This window comes from Osmerus eperlanus, chromosome 25, assembly GCF_963692335.1.
Source record: "Osmerus eperlanus chromosome 25, fOsmEpe2.1, whole genome shotgun sequence".
Lineage (NCBI taxonomy): Eukaryota > Metazoa > Chordata > Actinopteri > Osmeriformes > Osmeridae > Osmerus > Osmerus eperlanus.
Window position 1 is genome coordinate 10,603,100 of NC_085042.1, and position 14,118 is coordinate 10,617,217.

At 41.7% G+C, this 14,118-nt stretch overlaps 1 protein-coding gene across 2 annotated transcripts; it reads left to right on the top strand.

Moving 5' to 3' along the window:
• The first annotated feature begins 1,514 nt into the window (after positions 1-1,514).
• Positions 1,515-9,640, top strand: fgf5 (fibroblast growth factor 5). Of its 2 annotated transcripts, XM_062452063.1 has the most exons (4): positions 1,515-2,291; positions 3,516-3,619; positions 7,898-7,956; positions 8,092-9,640. In XM_062452063.1, the coding sequence occupies exons 1-4, from the start codon at positions 2,084-2,086 to the stop codon at positions 8,258-8,260; spliced, it is 540 nt and encodes a 179-aa protein (XP_062308047.1). In that variant the 5' UTR covers positions 1,515-2,083; the 3' UTR covers positions 8,261-9,640. The 2 variants fall into 2 exon arrangements, with proteins under 2 accessions (XP_062308047.1, XP_062308046.1); XM_062452062.1 differs by having other exon boundaries at positions 7,898-9,640.
• The last annotated feature ends 4,478 nt before the right edge of the window (positions 9,641-14,118 follow it).

The window sequence follows — 14,118 nt, forward strand, 5'->3', positions numbered from 1 at the left end:
GTTAGTGAGATAATTTGAAAGGCTGCTCTCGCTTCAAGGCTCATAGCTGAAAATCTGTAAATGTGAGCTCTTTAGTAGTTACATTGGCTGAAAGAGGACAATTTTTCCTACATTTTAAGGTATAACTTGTTTCTGTAAGTTAAACTATATGAACGTTAGAGGAATTTGTTTGACAAATTAGTTGAATATCAGAAAAAGAGCAGCAAGCAGAGTGTGCCACTCTGCTTGCTGCTCATTCATAAAAACCAAGAAGGAGCAAACATTTTAATGTATTTCAAACTGTCATAATTCAAAATTGGCTGAACATTTGAAAAAGCTGAATCATTTGGGAATAGCTGAATGTCTTGTGAACATTTTAAAGGTTGAATGGTGTCTCTAGCTGAAAGTAAGCTGAAGTAGTTAAACCAAAAGTCTTTCAATAGGTGAAACTATCTGACTACTAACCTGAACTTCATTGCCACAGCCTAAACTTTGTCAATCTGTTCATGAAAATAATTAATTTCAGCCTAAACCGTACAACGGAACGTTAAATCGAATTCAACCAACGCAATCGCTACCAAGACGAACACAGCAGTAGTCTAGTACTGTACTGTAGTAGAATTTACCGGGGCAGCTTCTCCACACAGGGCTATATCGCATTTTGCGTTGTTACTGACAATGATCGCTACCAGTGAGCTTTTTATGAAGGAGCGATTTTCCACTAAATAAATGTCAAGCTTATTTACGTTTTTGGGGGCATATTTTCAGTTAGCAGATGGTACTGTTTGAATCGCGAGTCTATCTTCTGCCGGTAACGTCGTAGAATAATCTTCAAAGGGGGTTCTTTATTAATGAATGAATGCAATATGAGTAGGCTAAATGCCTGAAAATATCACGAGAAGGGAAAACTTAAAAGGAAGTTTAAGTCATAGAGATTAGGTCCATTTTTACACCGGTCTGCCAAATATATTCGTTTTGATTCAGCTATGAGGCTGCCTCTTGCAGGGGAAATGAGAAGACATCATATTTCATTCTACACTTCACTCGTATTTTGAGTTGTAAATAAGCAGCAAAAAAAGATGCTTTTAAATCTATGTAATCTTTATAAATAATAAGTAGGCCCTATGCATTTTTATATAAAATATACAGACCCCTGTGCAACCGACGCAAGCAAGCACACCCTACAATTTCCCCAGAAATTGTACCCTCTCTAGTTCCTTTTACTCTCGAACTGCTCTGAACGTAAAGTGGAAAAGGTTGTTTTTGTCAACAACATCTTAACAATAGCTCATGACTGAAAATGTTGAAAGCATTAATATCTATTTTCAGAGCTTAATGAATTAAAGGTTAGTTAAATCTGGAGGTATTAGGATCAAAGCACATGATTTGACTAAAACCATATCATCTCACTAAAAGGTATGTTACCGACGTGGCATTAGGCTACACGTTACATTCAGGTTTTAGTGGCAGGCGCATTTCTAGACCCGAACCATTTCAACATGCCCCCCTGGTCGGTGAATATATAAAGAGGTCTAAAACCCCATGCTTTTGAACATTCGAATGGTAAACCTCACAAACGAAACCTGAAGATCTGTATCTATTTTAGACTCCGTCCCCCATAGTTTCTCGTCGCACACCACAGCGCAACCTTCCAACAGCCTATCTCCGATTTCGAAAGAAGTCAAGTGATTCAACTCTCTCTCGCTTTCAGTAATGAATTATTAGTGTGCCCTGTTGATCTATTAAAACTATGTCTCCTTGTGCGTAAAAATGCCGCGCATACTGTGCCTGGCACGGAGTACTTGGTAAATGCAGAACCACAAGTTCGTCTTGGTATGGGTCGATATTGAGCAGGATTGATCTTTCAATGAGAAAATCCAAATGTAAGAGCGTCCTTTAGAACTCAAGCATAGATCAAGCAGTGAGATCATTCGTGTTATAAATATCTCGTTCCGGCAGAACTACTCCTGCTGACGCAGGCTAGGTAATGCCCACGAGCGCTGGAACTGTGTGTGCGCACGTTTCCTCGCTCACAGTGCTCACAATCAGTAAAATGCTAAAACTGGCATAGCAAAGACAGACACCCGAGTACCTTTTTGTAAGAATGAATGTTCCTCTTTGTCTTTTTACCTTCACTCAATTGATTTACCTGACTGGATCGAAGTACGTTTCCTTGGAGGACCTGCCTCAGGAGGAGGGTATCAGCTCGGGACGCAGGACTTGCAGGCTCTACTGCAGGGTTGGGATTGGCTTCCATCTTCAGATTCACCCCGATGGTAGAGTCAACGGCAGTCATGAACCCAATCAGTTAAGTAAGTTTTAAATGTTTCTCTATTAAAACACTGCATCATACATTTCAGGCGATATATTAACTGAACAGACGTCAGGTTGATAAAGGATTGTTTTGGAAGCTTGTAATAAATATGGTTAGACTGGAGACCTTTACAGTAGCCTATACATTACAGTCACAAATATAGTTCTATTGCTGCACCTATACTTAGGAAATGGTTGACTGAACCAAACCATCTGCTTTAGATGTCTGGTTTGTGACTGGGGCAGTTGTCAGGTACGTAACAGGTGCAGCAGAAGGAACCAGGATCCAGACTCCAACCAGGAGTGGAGGAGCAACACTGTTCATCACACCCTGGTTATCATTGTTTGTGTTCATCTGGGACATGAAGAAAAACGGATTTGAATATAAAGAAATTTGGTGTTAAGTCTTGTCAGGCTAGATCAATGCTTAAAAATATATTCACATCAAAAAACCAATCACTTGTAACAGTCTACTTTGTTAATGTTGTAAAATTACTCAACCATAATACATTGACTATATATTATATAAATGTATGCTCAAGTTAGAATATAGATATTTATTCATGCAGCAAGACTGTGGATATGTGTCATTTCTCATACAGATTCATAAAAGAAGACTAAAGCTTGAAAATTGACTTTCTCCCCAATTTCATGGTCCTCTTTAGAAGGGTTGTCAGATTACATGAGCTCTGCAGAGATATGTATATAGCTATGGCTACGACATGTCAGTGCAGGAGACAGCAAGGATAAAGGTGATTGTGATTGAAAATCACAATCACAATTGACTCTCGCAAGACCATAGAATATTGATTACACAGGCATCCATCTCAGAACAACATAGTTACTATATTATGCAATTTTACCCAGATACCCAGATTAAATTTGTAATTTTTAACCAAAGCCATAACCAAATGCATTTCAGACCTATGGCTAAACCCTTTGAAAATTATATTACTGTCTATGCTAAAGATCTTCTATTTTAAGGTTAGATTGTTGAATAAATATGATATGTTGTTTGGAATTGTAGACATTTTTACTCCAATCAAAGCCAAGGCTGGGGTCTTTATCAGTGCTTCCTAAAGGAATTAGCTCTACAGTACCCTGAGAGAAACCTTTCAGCAGGGTAAAGGTATAAACCACTAGTACTTTCATCCCTGTTGCCAGATAAAGCCATGTTAATGGAGGATCCATCAATCCTCTAAATGCTTTGTTTGTCTTTTTAGGTGTTCTGGAGCTCTTTGCCATTTCTCAAGGGGTCATAGGCATAAAAGGAGTCCACAGTGACAGATTTCTGGCCATGAATAAAAGGGGAAGGCTACATGCTATTGTAAGTATATCCCACAACATTTTAAAATGGAACCAAACCTTTGACTACTCATTGCCCTAAAATGAACTTCTGTGTGGTAACACACAGTCTAAACACTGCTCATATCCTGAATGTTTAATACATTTACATTTAGTCATTTATCAGACGCTCTTATCCAGAGCGACTTACAGTAAGTACAGGGACATTCCCCCCGAGGCAAGTAGGGTGAAGTGCCTTGCCCAAAGACACAACATCATTTGACACAGCCGGGAATCGAACTGGCAATAACCGCTCAGCCACCTGACTCCCCTAGTTGATAATGCCTTAATAATGCCATTTCATTTAGCATAGTTAGTTAAGCTTTATTATATAACATATGTTAATGGTGTAGATATAGCATTGGTGTATAGATGTAATGCTGTGGTCCTCAATGATTAGTTATCTCTATCTGAGATTGATACCAGGATTTCAGAGTGTGTATTTTCTGGAGACTTTCATGTTTCCCTTCCTAGTTATGTTTCAATTCTGGCTGCAGCATCATCCAGTACTACTCCATACTTGTGACAAGGCCAGGAGCTTAGGAGGTAGCATAGGAGCTTTGGCTGGCAGATAGAAATGTGTGTGTGTGTATCATCATGTGTTAATGGGAAGGGGAGATTAGTCCCAGCCTGGGCCAGCAGATAATACACAAAGTGAGAGGAAGGAGGGAGAGGAAGGTTGGGTCTATCTATATGTTGGGTAAACAACAGGCAGAAATTAGAGCAGCTGCAGAGTCTGTTGCTGCTGCACAGTCTGTCTCTGCTGAATCAGGGCTGATTTTCCTTCCTGCACAGGATTATTGAACAGCTCTTACAACCCAGGAGGGGGCTGGGGGCTAGGGTTATTTGGTGACACACTGTCTTTACACTGTTGCGCTCTCTGTCATATAATGTTTCATAGAGACGGTCCCTTGAACATCAGCCTTAAAATGTTTAACTATGTTATAAATTAGTTTAATGACCTTAATTGCAAATGACATTAATTATCGTTTACTATTGCTGATCATAATTCTGAGCAGGACTTGCGCACCATCAACATTGAGTGTATCTTTCGAGCTAGCATGTCATGTTTACATTAAAAGGTACTGAACTTAGGTCTGCAGCACAATAGATAATCATTAAGATAACATTTAGAAAAGCATCTCTTGATATTAATCCAATCGGGGACTCCAATGTGCTTTTAAAGATACACAAATTTTCAGATTGTTGCACCATGAAAACAAACTTATCAACGAGCCTATCCAGTGTTGTTTTAACCCTGCCCAGCTCTGACGTGGCTAACTTTGGGGATCATGGGAAAGGGAGGTTTTAAAGAGTGTAACGAATCCGTCAGGGCACACGGCAGGTTAGGCAGCTGTGCAAGCATTATGATTTTCATAATAAAATGTCTAGTATCTGGTCTCTGGGCGTTAGACTTCAACAACACCACAGCAATGCTTTGGTTGGGTCTCTTTCTGGTCATTATCATTGTGCACAGATGTACATTGGAGAAGGAATGAGTGAGTGCTGGTAGGAGGTAGATGATGAATTAACATCAAGTTGTTCCAGTATGTCTCTGCTCTGTGTGGCTGGCTAGTTACAATCTGTCTTTCTGGCTAGTTGCAGTATGAACACACGCCTCAGTGATAAGACCATGAACACCAAATTAGAGTTTCAATTAACAGCATCAGTGAGATCCACATAGTTCTAAACAATTTCCTTAAAGTAAAGTAGATGAACAACTTAAAACTTGATGCACTTCAGATGTTTGGGTTTGTCGACTTGTGACTGGCATGTTTACAAAATACTGTAATAGCATAATTTTCTGTTACGCTGCACTCGTCAGCAAAGCAAAACAGTTATTGTTATTGCAGAATGGCGGAGGTTATATAAGGCATAGTATTGTGCAATTGAGCATCCTTAGATACATGATAGTTTCCCACCAAAGGTATTTTTAGCTCTTAAAGACAGAATGCTTAGCCAACATCTCATCATATCGGAGTATTAGCTACTTGGTTTATATGTGATATAGTTAAATCACTGGGCTGGTGGTAACATAGTAATGTATTAATCATACAGTCATTGTAACATTGAATGAACCAGTAAACTGTAACAATATCAAAGTGAGTGACTGAAATGCTCATTGTTCTCTCACTAACTGTCTTGGTTAGCACTGACATTTTGTGAAGTCTTTATCAAACCACTTCTGTAGAACAAGCAACAACCTCTGTACAACAAGCTACAACCTCTGTAGAACAATCAACCTCTGTGCAACAAGCAACAACCTCTGTGCAACAAGCAACAACCTCTGTGCAACAAGCAGCAACCTCTATGCAACAAGGCATGATTGAAGAGTGAAGGGAGGCTGCAGCATCTGTCCCTCTCCAGCTTCTCAGTATCTTGGTCGGATCAAGTTATTTTGTGCCTAATGAGTTCTGGACCAGCACAAAGGAGGCTCTGCTCCCGTCAGTCAATGCATCTCTTTGATAGGAAAGTCATTTCTATGACTTTGAGCCGGGAACCACAGATGAAAGTAAATCTTAGCAATTATTTCATAACCCGCATCATGGGGGCAAGCTGCTGGTCCATGTCTACTACAGTATTAGCACTCGCTGCTGGTCCATGTCTACTACAGTATTAGCACTCACTGCTGGTCCATGTCTACTACAGTATTAGCACTCGCCGCTGGTCCATGTCTACTACAGTATTAGCACTCGCCGCTGGTCCATGTCTACTACAGTATTAGCACTCGCCGCTGGTCCATGTCTACTACAGTATTAGCACTCGCCGCTGGTCCATGTCTACTACAGTATTAGCACTCGCCGCTGGTCCATGTCTACTACAGTATTAGCACTCGCCGCTGTTCCATGTCTACTACAGTATTAGCACTCGCCGCTGGTCCATGTCTACTACAGTATTAGCACTCGCCGCTGTTCAGTAGCCTGTTTTGCCAACGCTAACACAGTCAAACCATAAAGTGGTTCGGTTCCACAGGCTACTAATTTGAGGCTGTACATATTGGTTAACAAAACTATGACAGATTGTTAAAATGTGTTTAAGCTCTGTTGTGATTTGGCCTCAAACCCCACTCTATTTCTGTGATGAAATACAATGATGGTGATTGCTGAATCAACCATTTATGCCAAAAGCCCTAGTACTGTGCTGTGGAAAAATCCAGCTAAAAGGCCAAAAGACAAATTTACAGGGAATTGTCAGGGTTGATGATAAATTAATCACATGCCTATCCTGAGAAATTTGCATGCATGGCATACATTTTGTTTTTGTAAACAACTGGGCAGGTAATAGGACTCTGTGACTTTATGGTGTTGTACAGCACCCCACTCAGCAACAATGCAAACTCTCAGAAGATTTTACACCTGAGATCACCAATATTGCCCTAGGAGGAAAGGATACATTCACACTGTCTTTTATGGGCAAAATTGACTCACATTTACCGGCCCGTAAACAATTTTGCCAGCCAGTCGGGAAGCAACCCTTCTGCCGACCCTTATACATGAATATCATGCTTAAAAATATTTGCACGTTTCTCACATAAATTGTGTGTGGGTGTGTGTGTGGTTGGTTGCAGCAGCACAATCAGTCAGAGATTTGCAAGGAAATTAACGTCATCATTTAAATGTGTTTTGGAGGCTGCGTCACTTTTGAGAAGCTTGTTTGATGAGAAACTTCCTGTAAGAGGATAGGAGGCTGTAGTTTTTTTTCTTCCCTCAGACATAAAAGCAATTATCTAATCAGGGACTTGCAGGAGAAACATGGCTTAGGTAACATGGTAGTAAGTCAACAAATCCCCAGATGTCAGCCAGCTGAGGTGTGTTTACATCAGGATCATTACAAAAGGTCCAGCATGATCCACTTGGGCACTGAAGTGTTATTGCAGCTAGGGTAAAGCATTTAGAACTCGCAGGGCTTGTTTCCACAAAGAGAGTGATCCTGAAGAAAAAGAAAATACAGTCCCAGATAAGATGAAAAAGATGTCTGAGATATCTGATCTTCAAGGCTGATGTCCATGTTGCTCATGTCATATATTAAAGTTAGATGGCCTGGTATTAATTGTTAATAAAATGATAATATTACATGGACAGAAAAAGGCTGAAATGTCTGAAAGCGGAACTCAGTCATTTAATCCCTTAAACACCCGTGGTCCCCATCACAAAAACACCAAAGCCATAAATAGGTGCTGGTTCCTAGGAAACTGTAGGCTGGATTGTGATTCACGAATTGTCTATTAATTTGTCATGGTAACATATTCTTTTTATTTCAGGAGCGATTCACAGATGACTGCAAGTTCAGGGAGCGCTTTCAGGAGAACAGCTATAACACGTACGTCTCAGTGGCCCACTGGAACCACAGGACCGGCCGTGAGTGGTTTGTGGCGCTCAATAAAAGGGGGAAAGCTAAAATGGGCTCCAGCCCAAGAGTGAAATCCCAACATGTTTCCACACACTTCCTCCCCAGGCTGAACCTGCATGAACAGAGTGAGCGTGGCTTCACCATCACAGACAGCAGGAGAACAGAGAGGAAGAGTTGTCCACCACCGCCCAAACCTCCCTCGTCCAACATCTATAACGGCATGCCCAAGCGTGCGCAGACAGTCAAGTACTGGCCGAAGTTTAGATTTGGATAGACTGATGACTGGGATTCATGAAGCGATTTACTTTTATATGGTCACATACAGACTTGTTTTGTCCTCAAAGTAAGGATTCACCTTTGAGTGATTAAATTATACGCATTCCAGTTATCTGAAAATGTTGTTCAAATCTAAAGGGCTGTACAATCTAACTTTGAGCTGTAAAACTGCTGTGATGGTAGTTGGTTAAAACATTTTCGAAGGGTGTCACTTTTTGTGAACCAAGAATTGTATGCACTGTTTTGTCTGGCACCATATTTCCTTAATATTGTAGTTTAGTCATTTTGCCTGGCACAGAAGACTTCAAATGCGAATAATCCAGGACTGGTGCAATACGCACACAATGTAAAGTGTAATCCTGTGAAAGGATTGATACATATCAGATCCTAATGCCATGTTAAAAATATTCTTTTTTTTACCTTCCAACATACCACAGCATATGGTACTTTAATACAATAGAAACTGAGACCAGGTCCAGGGGTATGTCTGATTTGTCTTAAACTGTCTAATCCTCCTTTGTTTAATACTGTCTGGTTTACTTAAGTATTTATATAACATGCCGTTCCAATACTGGATGACAAAAAATACCTTCAAACATCTCCCAAAGAAGGCAAACACGTGTATTCCTTGCAGTATATACAACTTTTGGCTTAAGCATGGCCCAAATGTCAAAAGAGTTAAAGTTTTAGCTTCATACCATAAAGTATTTCAATAGTAAAATAAATAAAGATAAGGACAAAGCATGAGGTCATCAGAAATGATCATCACACCATATGATGCTGAAGCAGAAAAAGCATATTCTATGATCCTCTCCTCCCCTTTTCTCCTCTACTCCTCCACTCCCTGCTTTCAGACTTAGAAACAAGTTCAGGAAAAGAGGAGGCACCCAGCCTTCTCTCCTCAAGGACAGCTGGAGGATCAGGGAGAACAAGGTCCATCAAACTATCATTTTAGTGGCCGGCTGTCACCCAGTCACTCCTCCCAGAGGATAGAGATGCCGAACCAGACTGGTGCCCTGCGCTGGAGAAGGCCCCCAGGTGTATCAGATGGCAGACAGCTGCGGCTGTCGAAGGGGAGTTGAGATTCAGACTAGACAACACCCTCAGAACTATGTATTGTGCCTACATCATCTTGTATTTTGACTGATTTGAGTTGGGAAATAGTTGTTCATATTATGATTAATGTATAATGTGAATCCTCTTGTAGTTTTACAAGGTGCTTTGATGAATGGATTGTTGTTAGCATAACTGTTTAATGCACACAGCCCATGCTATTAAGATAGTTAAATCAGGTTTCTTCCCTTTTTAAAATATATTTTCACTTTGTGTCTTCCATGATTCAGTTTGTCAGTTCTCTTTATATTACTTTATACCAATTGTGACAAATTGTAATTGTGTGTGCTTGCCTTCGGCAAGGGCACAACCTTTGTTCTCTCACATATATATTTTTATTATTATTGTTTATTTTCGCACCCCCAAGGATCCCTCAATATTTGGACTACATACACAACGGCGGTGTCAAAAGGTTCGTCTTGGTAGCGATTGCGTTGGTTGTATTTTTATTTACGTTCCATTGGATGATTTAAGTTCAAATTACGTTTTTGCGGCGAAAAGTGAAGCTAACAGTGGCTAACTTGCTAGCCACAGTCACTGACGTCACTACGTCACTAACGTCACGAAAACAGGCGTGACTACTTGTAGCAGAACATTCGTTTCGCATCTGTTAACTTGGGGGATAGCTAGGCTAACTATAGCTTTACTGCAAGGCAGCTGCAGAAACGCCACAAGCAAAGAGGCCAGGGTGATAACTATTTACTCATTTTACTTTGTGATGTGAAACACAATTGTGAAATGTAATGTACAACATTAGCTGATATTATTAAGGAAGTAGGCCCACATCTACTTTCGGAAACGGTAGTCTACTATTTCACTGAAGCATTAGCATCATGACATTAGCCTCTGTTTCCCGGGCAACACATACTACAGTGGTCTATGATGCATCTGTTTTCAATCGTTAAAATAAACATTCCTCACAAATACATTTTCGTTGTAGGATTTATTATGACATTACATTACAAGTAAACGATTTGTTGGTGAAATTATCATTACCTGTGGTTTCAAACCAGTGTTGCTCACTGCAGCGCTGTAGCCTACGTGCTTCCCAGGTGCTTCCCAGGTGCTTCCCAGGTGCTTCCCAGGTGCCTCCCAGGTGCCTCCCAGGTGCCTCCCAGGTGCTTCCCAGGTGCTTCCCAGGTGCTTCCCAGGTGCTTCCCAGGTGCCTCCCAGGTGCCTCCCAGGTGCTTCCCAGGTGCTTCCCAGGTGCTTCCCAGGTGCTTAACCTTTTAAGGAGTGAGTTCTAAATATTACCGACGCTTCTACCAGAGTGAGTTATTTTTCCAAAACGGAAGCTTGCTAGTTTTAGTTAGCTTCCGTTACCTAGCAACCTAGCATAATACTCGTAGCAATGCTACTACCTGCTAGTGTTACTTGTTAGCCTCCTAATTGTAAATTTTGATGCCATACTATAGCGTTTGTCATATAGTTTTTGTCTATCGGAAAATAGTCGGTTGGAATGTTCAGAATCACACATGTGTGACGGTACTCTGTGGAGCCCGCTTTCGAACGATCACATATGTGTGACGCTACTCCTTAACGGGTTAACAGCCTAAGTGCTTCCCAGGTGCTTAACAGCCTAGATGCTTCCTGGGTGCTTCCCAGGTGCTTAACAGCCTAGATGCTTCCTGGGTGCTTCCCAGGTGCTTCCCAGGTGCCTAACAGCCCAGGTGCTTCCCAGGTGCTTCCCAGGTGCTTCCCAGGTGCTTCCCAGGTGCTTCCCAGGTGCTTCCCAGGTGCTTCCCAGGTGCTTCCCAGGTTCTCTTAGAGCAGCAGACCTGTTGACATGGTCTCAGCTTTCTCTTTGAGCAGTAGACCTGGTCTCAGCTTTCTCTTAGAGCAGTAGACCTGTTGACATGGTCTCAAGTTGTTGAAATCCCATGAGTAGACAGTGTCTGAGTGTGTGTGCCGGGAGTATTTTGAAAAGTAATTAGAAAAGTATTTTTGAAAAGTTATTTGAAAAGTATTTTGAAAAGTATTTTGAAAAGTATTTTGAAAAGTATTTTGAAAAGTATTTTGAAAAGTATTTTGAAAAGTATTTTGAAAAGTAATTAGAAAAGTATTAAAGTATTTTTGAAAAGTATTTTGAAAAGTAATTAGAAAAGTATTAACCTTTTCAAAATCCTGAAATCCAATCCAAAACATGCCCGTAGAGGGGACTCCGATGAGCAGACCAGACCAAGTTTGGGGCATGTAGGCCCTTTCCAGGCAGAGTTATGGGCCGGACAAAAAGGGAAGTCAAATATGGTAATTTTTTTTTTAAATACAATCCAAAACACGGCCGTAGAGGGGACTCTGATGAGCAGACCAGACCAAATTTGGGGCATGTAGGGCCTTTCTAAGCAGAGTTATGGGCCGGACAAAAAGGGAAGTCAAATATGGTCAATTTAAAAAAAAATCCAATCCAAAACACGCCCGTAGAGGGGACTCTGATGAGCAGACCAGACCAAGTTTGGGGCATGTAAGGCCTTTCTAGGCAGAGTTATGGGCTGGACAAAAAGGGAAGACAAATATGGTCATTTTTTTTTAAAAATCCAATCCAAAATATGCCCGTAGAGGGACCTCTGATGAGCAGACCAGACCAAGTTTGGGGCATGTAGGGCCTTTCTAGGCAGAGTTATGGGCCGGACAAAAAGGGAAGACAAATATGGTCAAAAATCTAAAAATCCAATCCAAAACACGCCCGTAGAGGGGACTCTGATGAGCAGACCAGACCAAGTTTGGGGCATGTAGGGCCTTTCTAGGCAGAGTTATGGGCCAGACAAAAAGGGAAGACAAATATGGTCAAAAATCTTAAAATCCAATCCAAAACACGCCCGTAGAGGGGACTCTGATGAGCAGACCAGACCAAGTTTGGGGCATGTAGGGCCTTTCTAGGCAGAGTTATGGGCCGGACAAAAAGGGAAGACAAATATGGTCAATTTAAAAAAAAATCCAATCCAAAACATGCCCGTAGAGGGGACTCTGATGAGCAGACCAGACCAAGTTTGGGGCATGTAGGGCCTTTCTAGGCAGAGTTATGGGCCGGACAAAAAGGGAAGACAAATATGGTCAATTTAAAAAAAAATCCAATCCAAAACATGCCCGTAGAGGGGACTCTGATGAGCAGACCAGACCAAGTTTGGGGCATGTAGGGCCTTTCTAGGCAGAGTTATGGGCCAGACAAAAAGGGAAGACAAATATGGTCAAAAATCTTAAAATCCAATCCAAAACACGCCCGTAGAGGGGACTCTGATGAGCAGACCAGACCAAGTTTGGGGCATGTAGGGCCTTTCTAGGCAGAGTTATGGGCCAGACAAAAAGGGAAGACAAATATGGTCAATTTAAAAAAAAATCCAATCCAAAACACGCCCGTAGAGGGGACTCTGATGAGCAGACCAGACCAAGTTTGGGGCATGTAAGGCCTTTCTAGGCAGAGTTATGGGCCGGACAAAAAGGGAAGACAAATATGGTCATTTTAAAAAAAAAATCCAATCCAAAATATGCCCGTAGAGGGACCTCTGATGAGCAGACCAGACCAAGTTTGGGGCATGTAGGGCCTTTCTAGGCAGAGTTATGGGCCGGACAAAAAGGGAAGACAAATATGGTCAAAAATCTAAAAATCCAATCCAAAACACGCCCGTAGAGGGGACTCTGATGAGCAGACCAGACCAAGTTTGGGGCATGTAGGGCCTTTCTATGCAGAGTTATGGGCCGGACAAAAAGGGAAGACAAATATGGTCAATTAAAAAAAAAATCCAATCCAAAACACGCCCGTAGAGGGGACTCTGATGAGCAGACCAGACCAAGTTTGGGGCATGTAGGGCCTTTCTAGGCAGAGTTATGGGCCGGACAAAAAGGGAAGACAAATATGGTCAATTTAAAAAAAAATCCAATCCAAAACATGCCCGTAGAGGGGACTCTGATGAGCAGACCAGACCAAGTTTGGGGCATGTAGGGCCTTTCTAGGCAGAGTTATGGGCCAGACAAAAAGGGAAGACAAATATGGTCAAAAATCTTAAAATCCAATCCAAAACACGCCCGTAGAGGGGACTCTGATGAGCAGACCAGACCAAGTTTGGGGCATGTAGGGCCTTTCTAGGCAGAGTTATGGGCCAGACAAAAAGGGAAGACAAATATGGTCATTTAAAAAAAAAAATCCAATCCAAAACACGCCCGTAGAGGGGACTGATGAGCAGACCAGACCAAGTTTGGGGCATGTAGGGCCTTTCTAGGCAGAGTTATGGGCCAGACAAAAAGGGAAGACAAATATGGTCTTTTTTTTTTTATCCAATCCAAAACATGCCCGTAGAGGGACCTCTGATGAGCAGACCAGACCAAGTTTGGGGCATGTAGGGCCTTTCTAGGCAGAGTTATGGGCCAGACAAAAAGGGAAGACAAATATGGTCAAAAATCTTAAAATCCAATCCAAAACACGCCCGTAGAGGGGACTCTGATGAGCAGACCAGACCAAGTTTGGGGCATGTAGGGCCTTTCTAGGCAGAGTTATGGGCCAGACAAAAAGGGAAGACAAATATGGTCAATTTAAAAAAAAATCCAATCCAAAACATGCCCGTAGAGGGGACTCTGATGAGCAGACCAGACCAAGTTTGGGGCATGTAGGGCCTTTCTAGGCAGAGTTATGGGCCAGACAAAAAGGGAAGACAAATATGGTCAAAAATCTTAAAATCCAATCCAAAACACGCCCGTAGAGGGGACTCTGATGAGCAGACCAGACCAAGTTTGGGGCATGTAGGGCCTTTC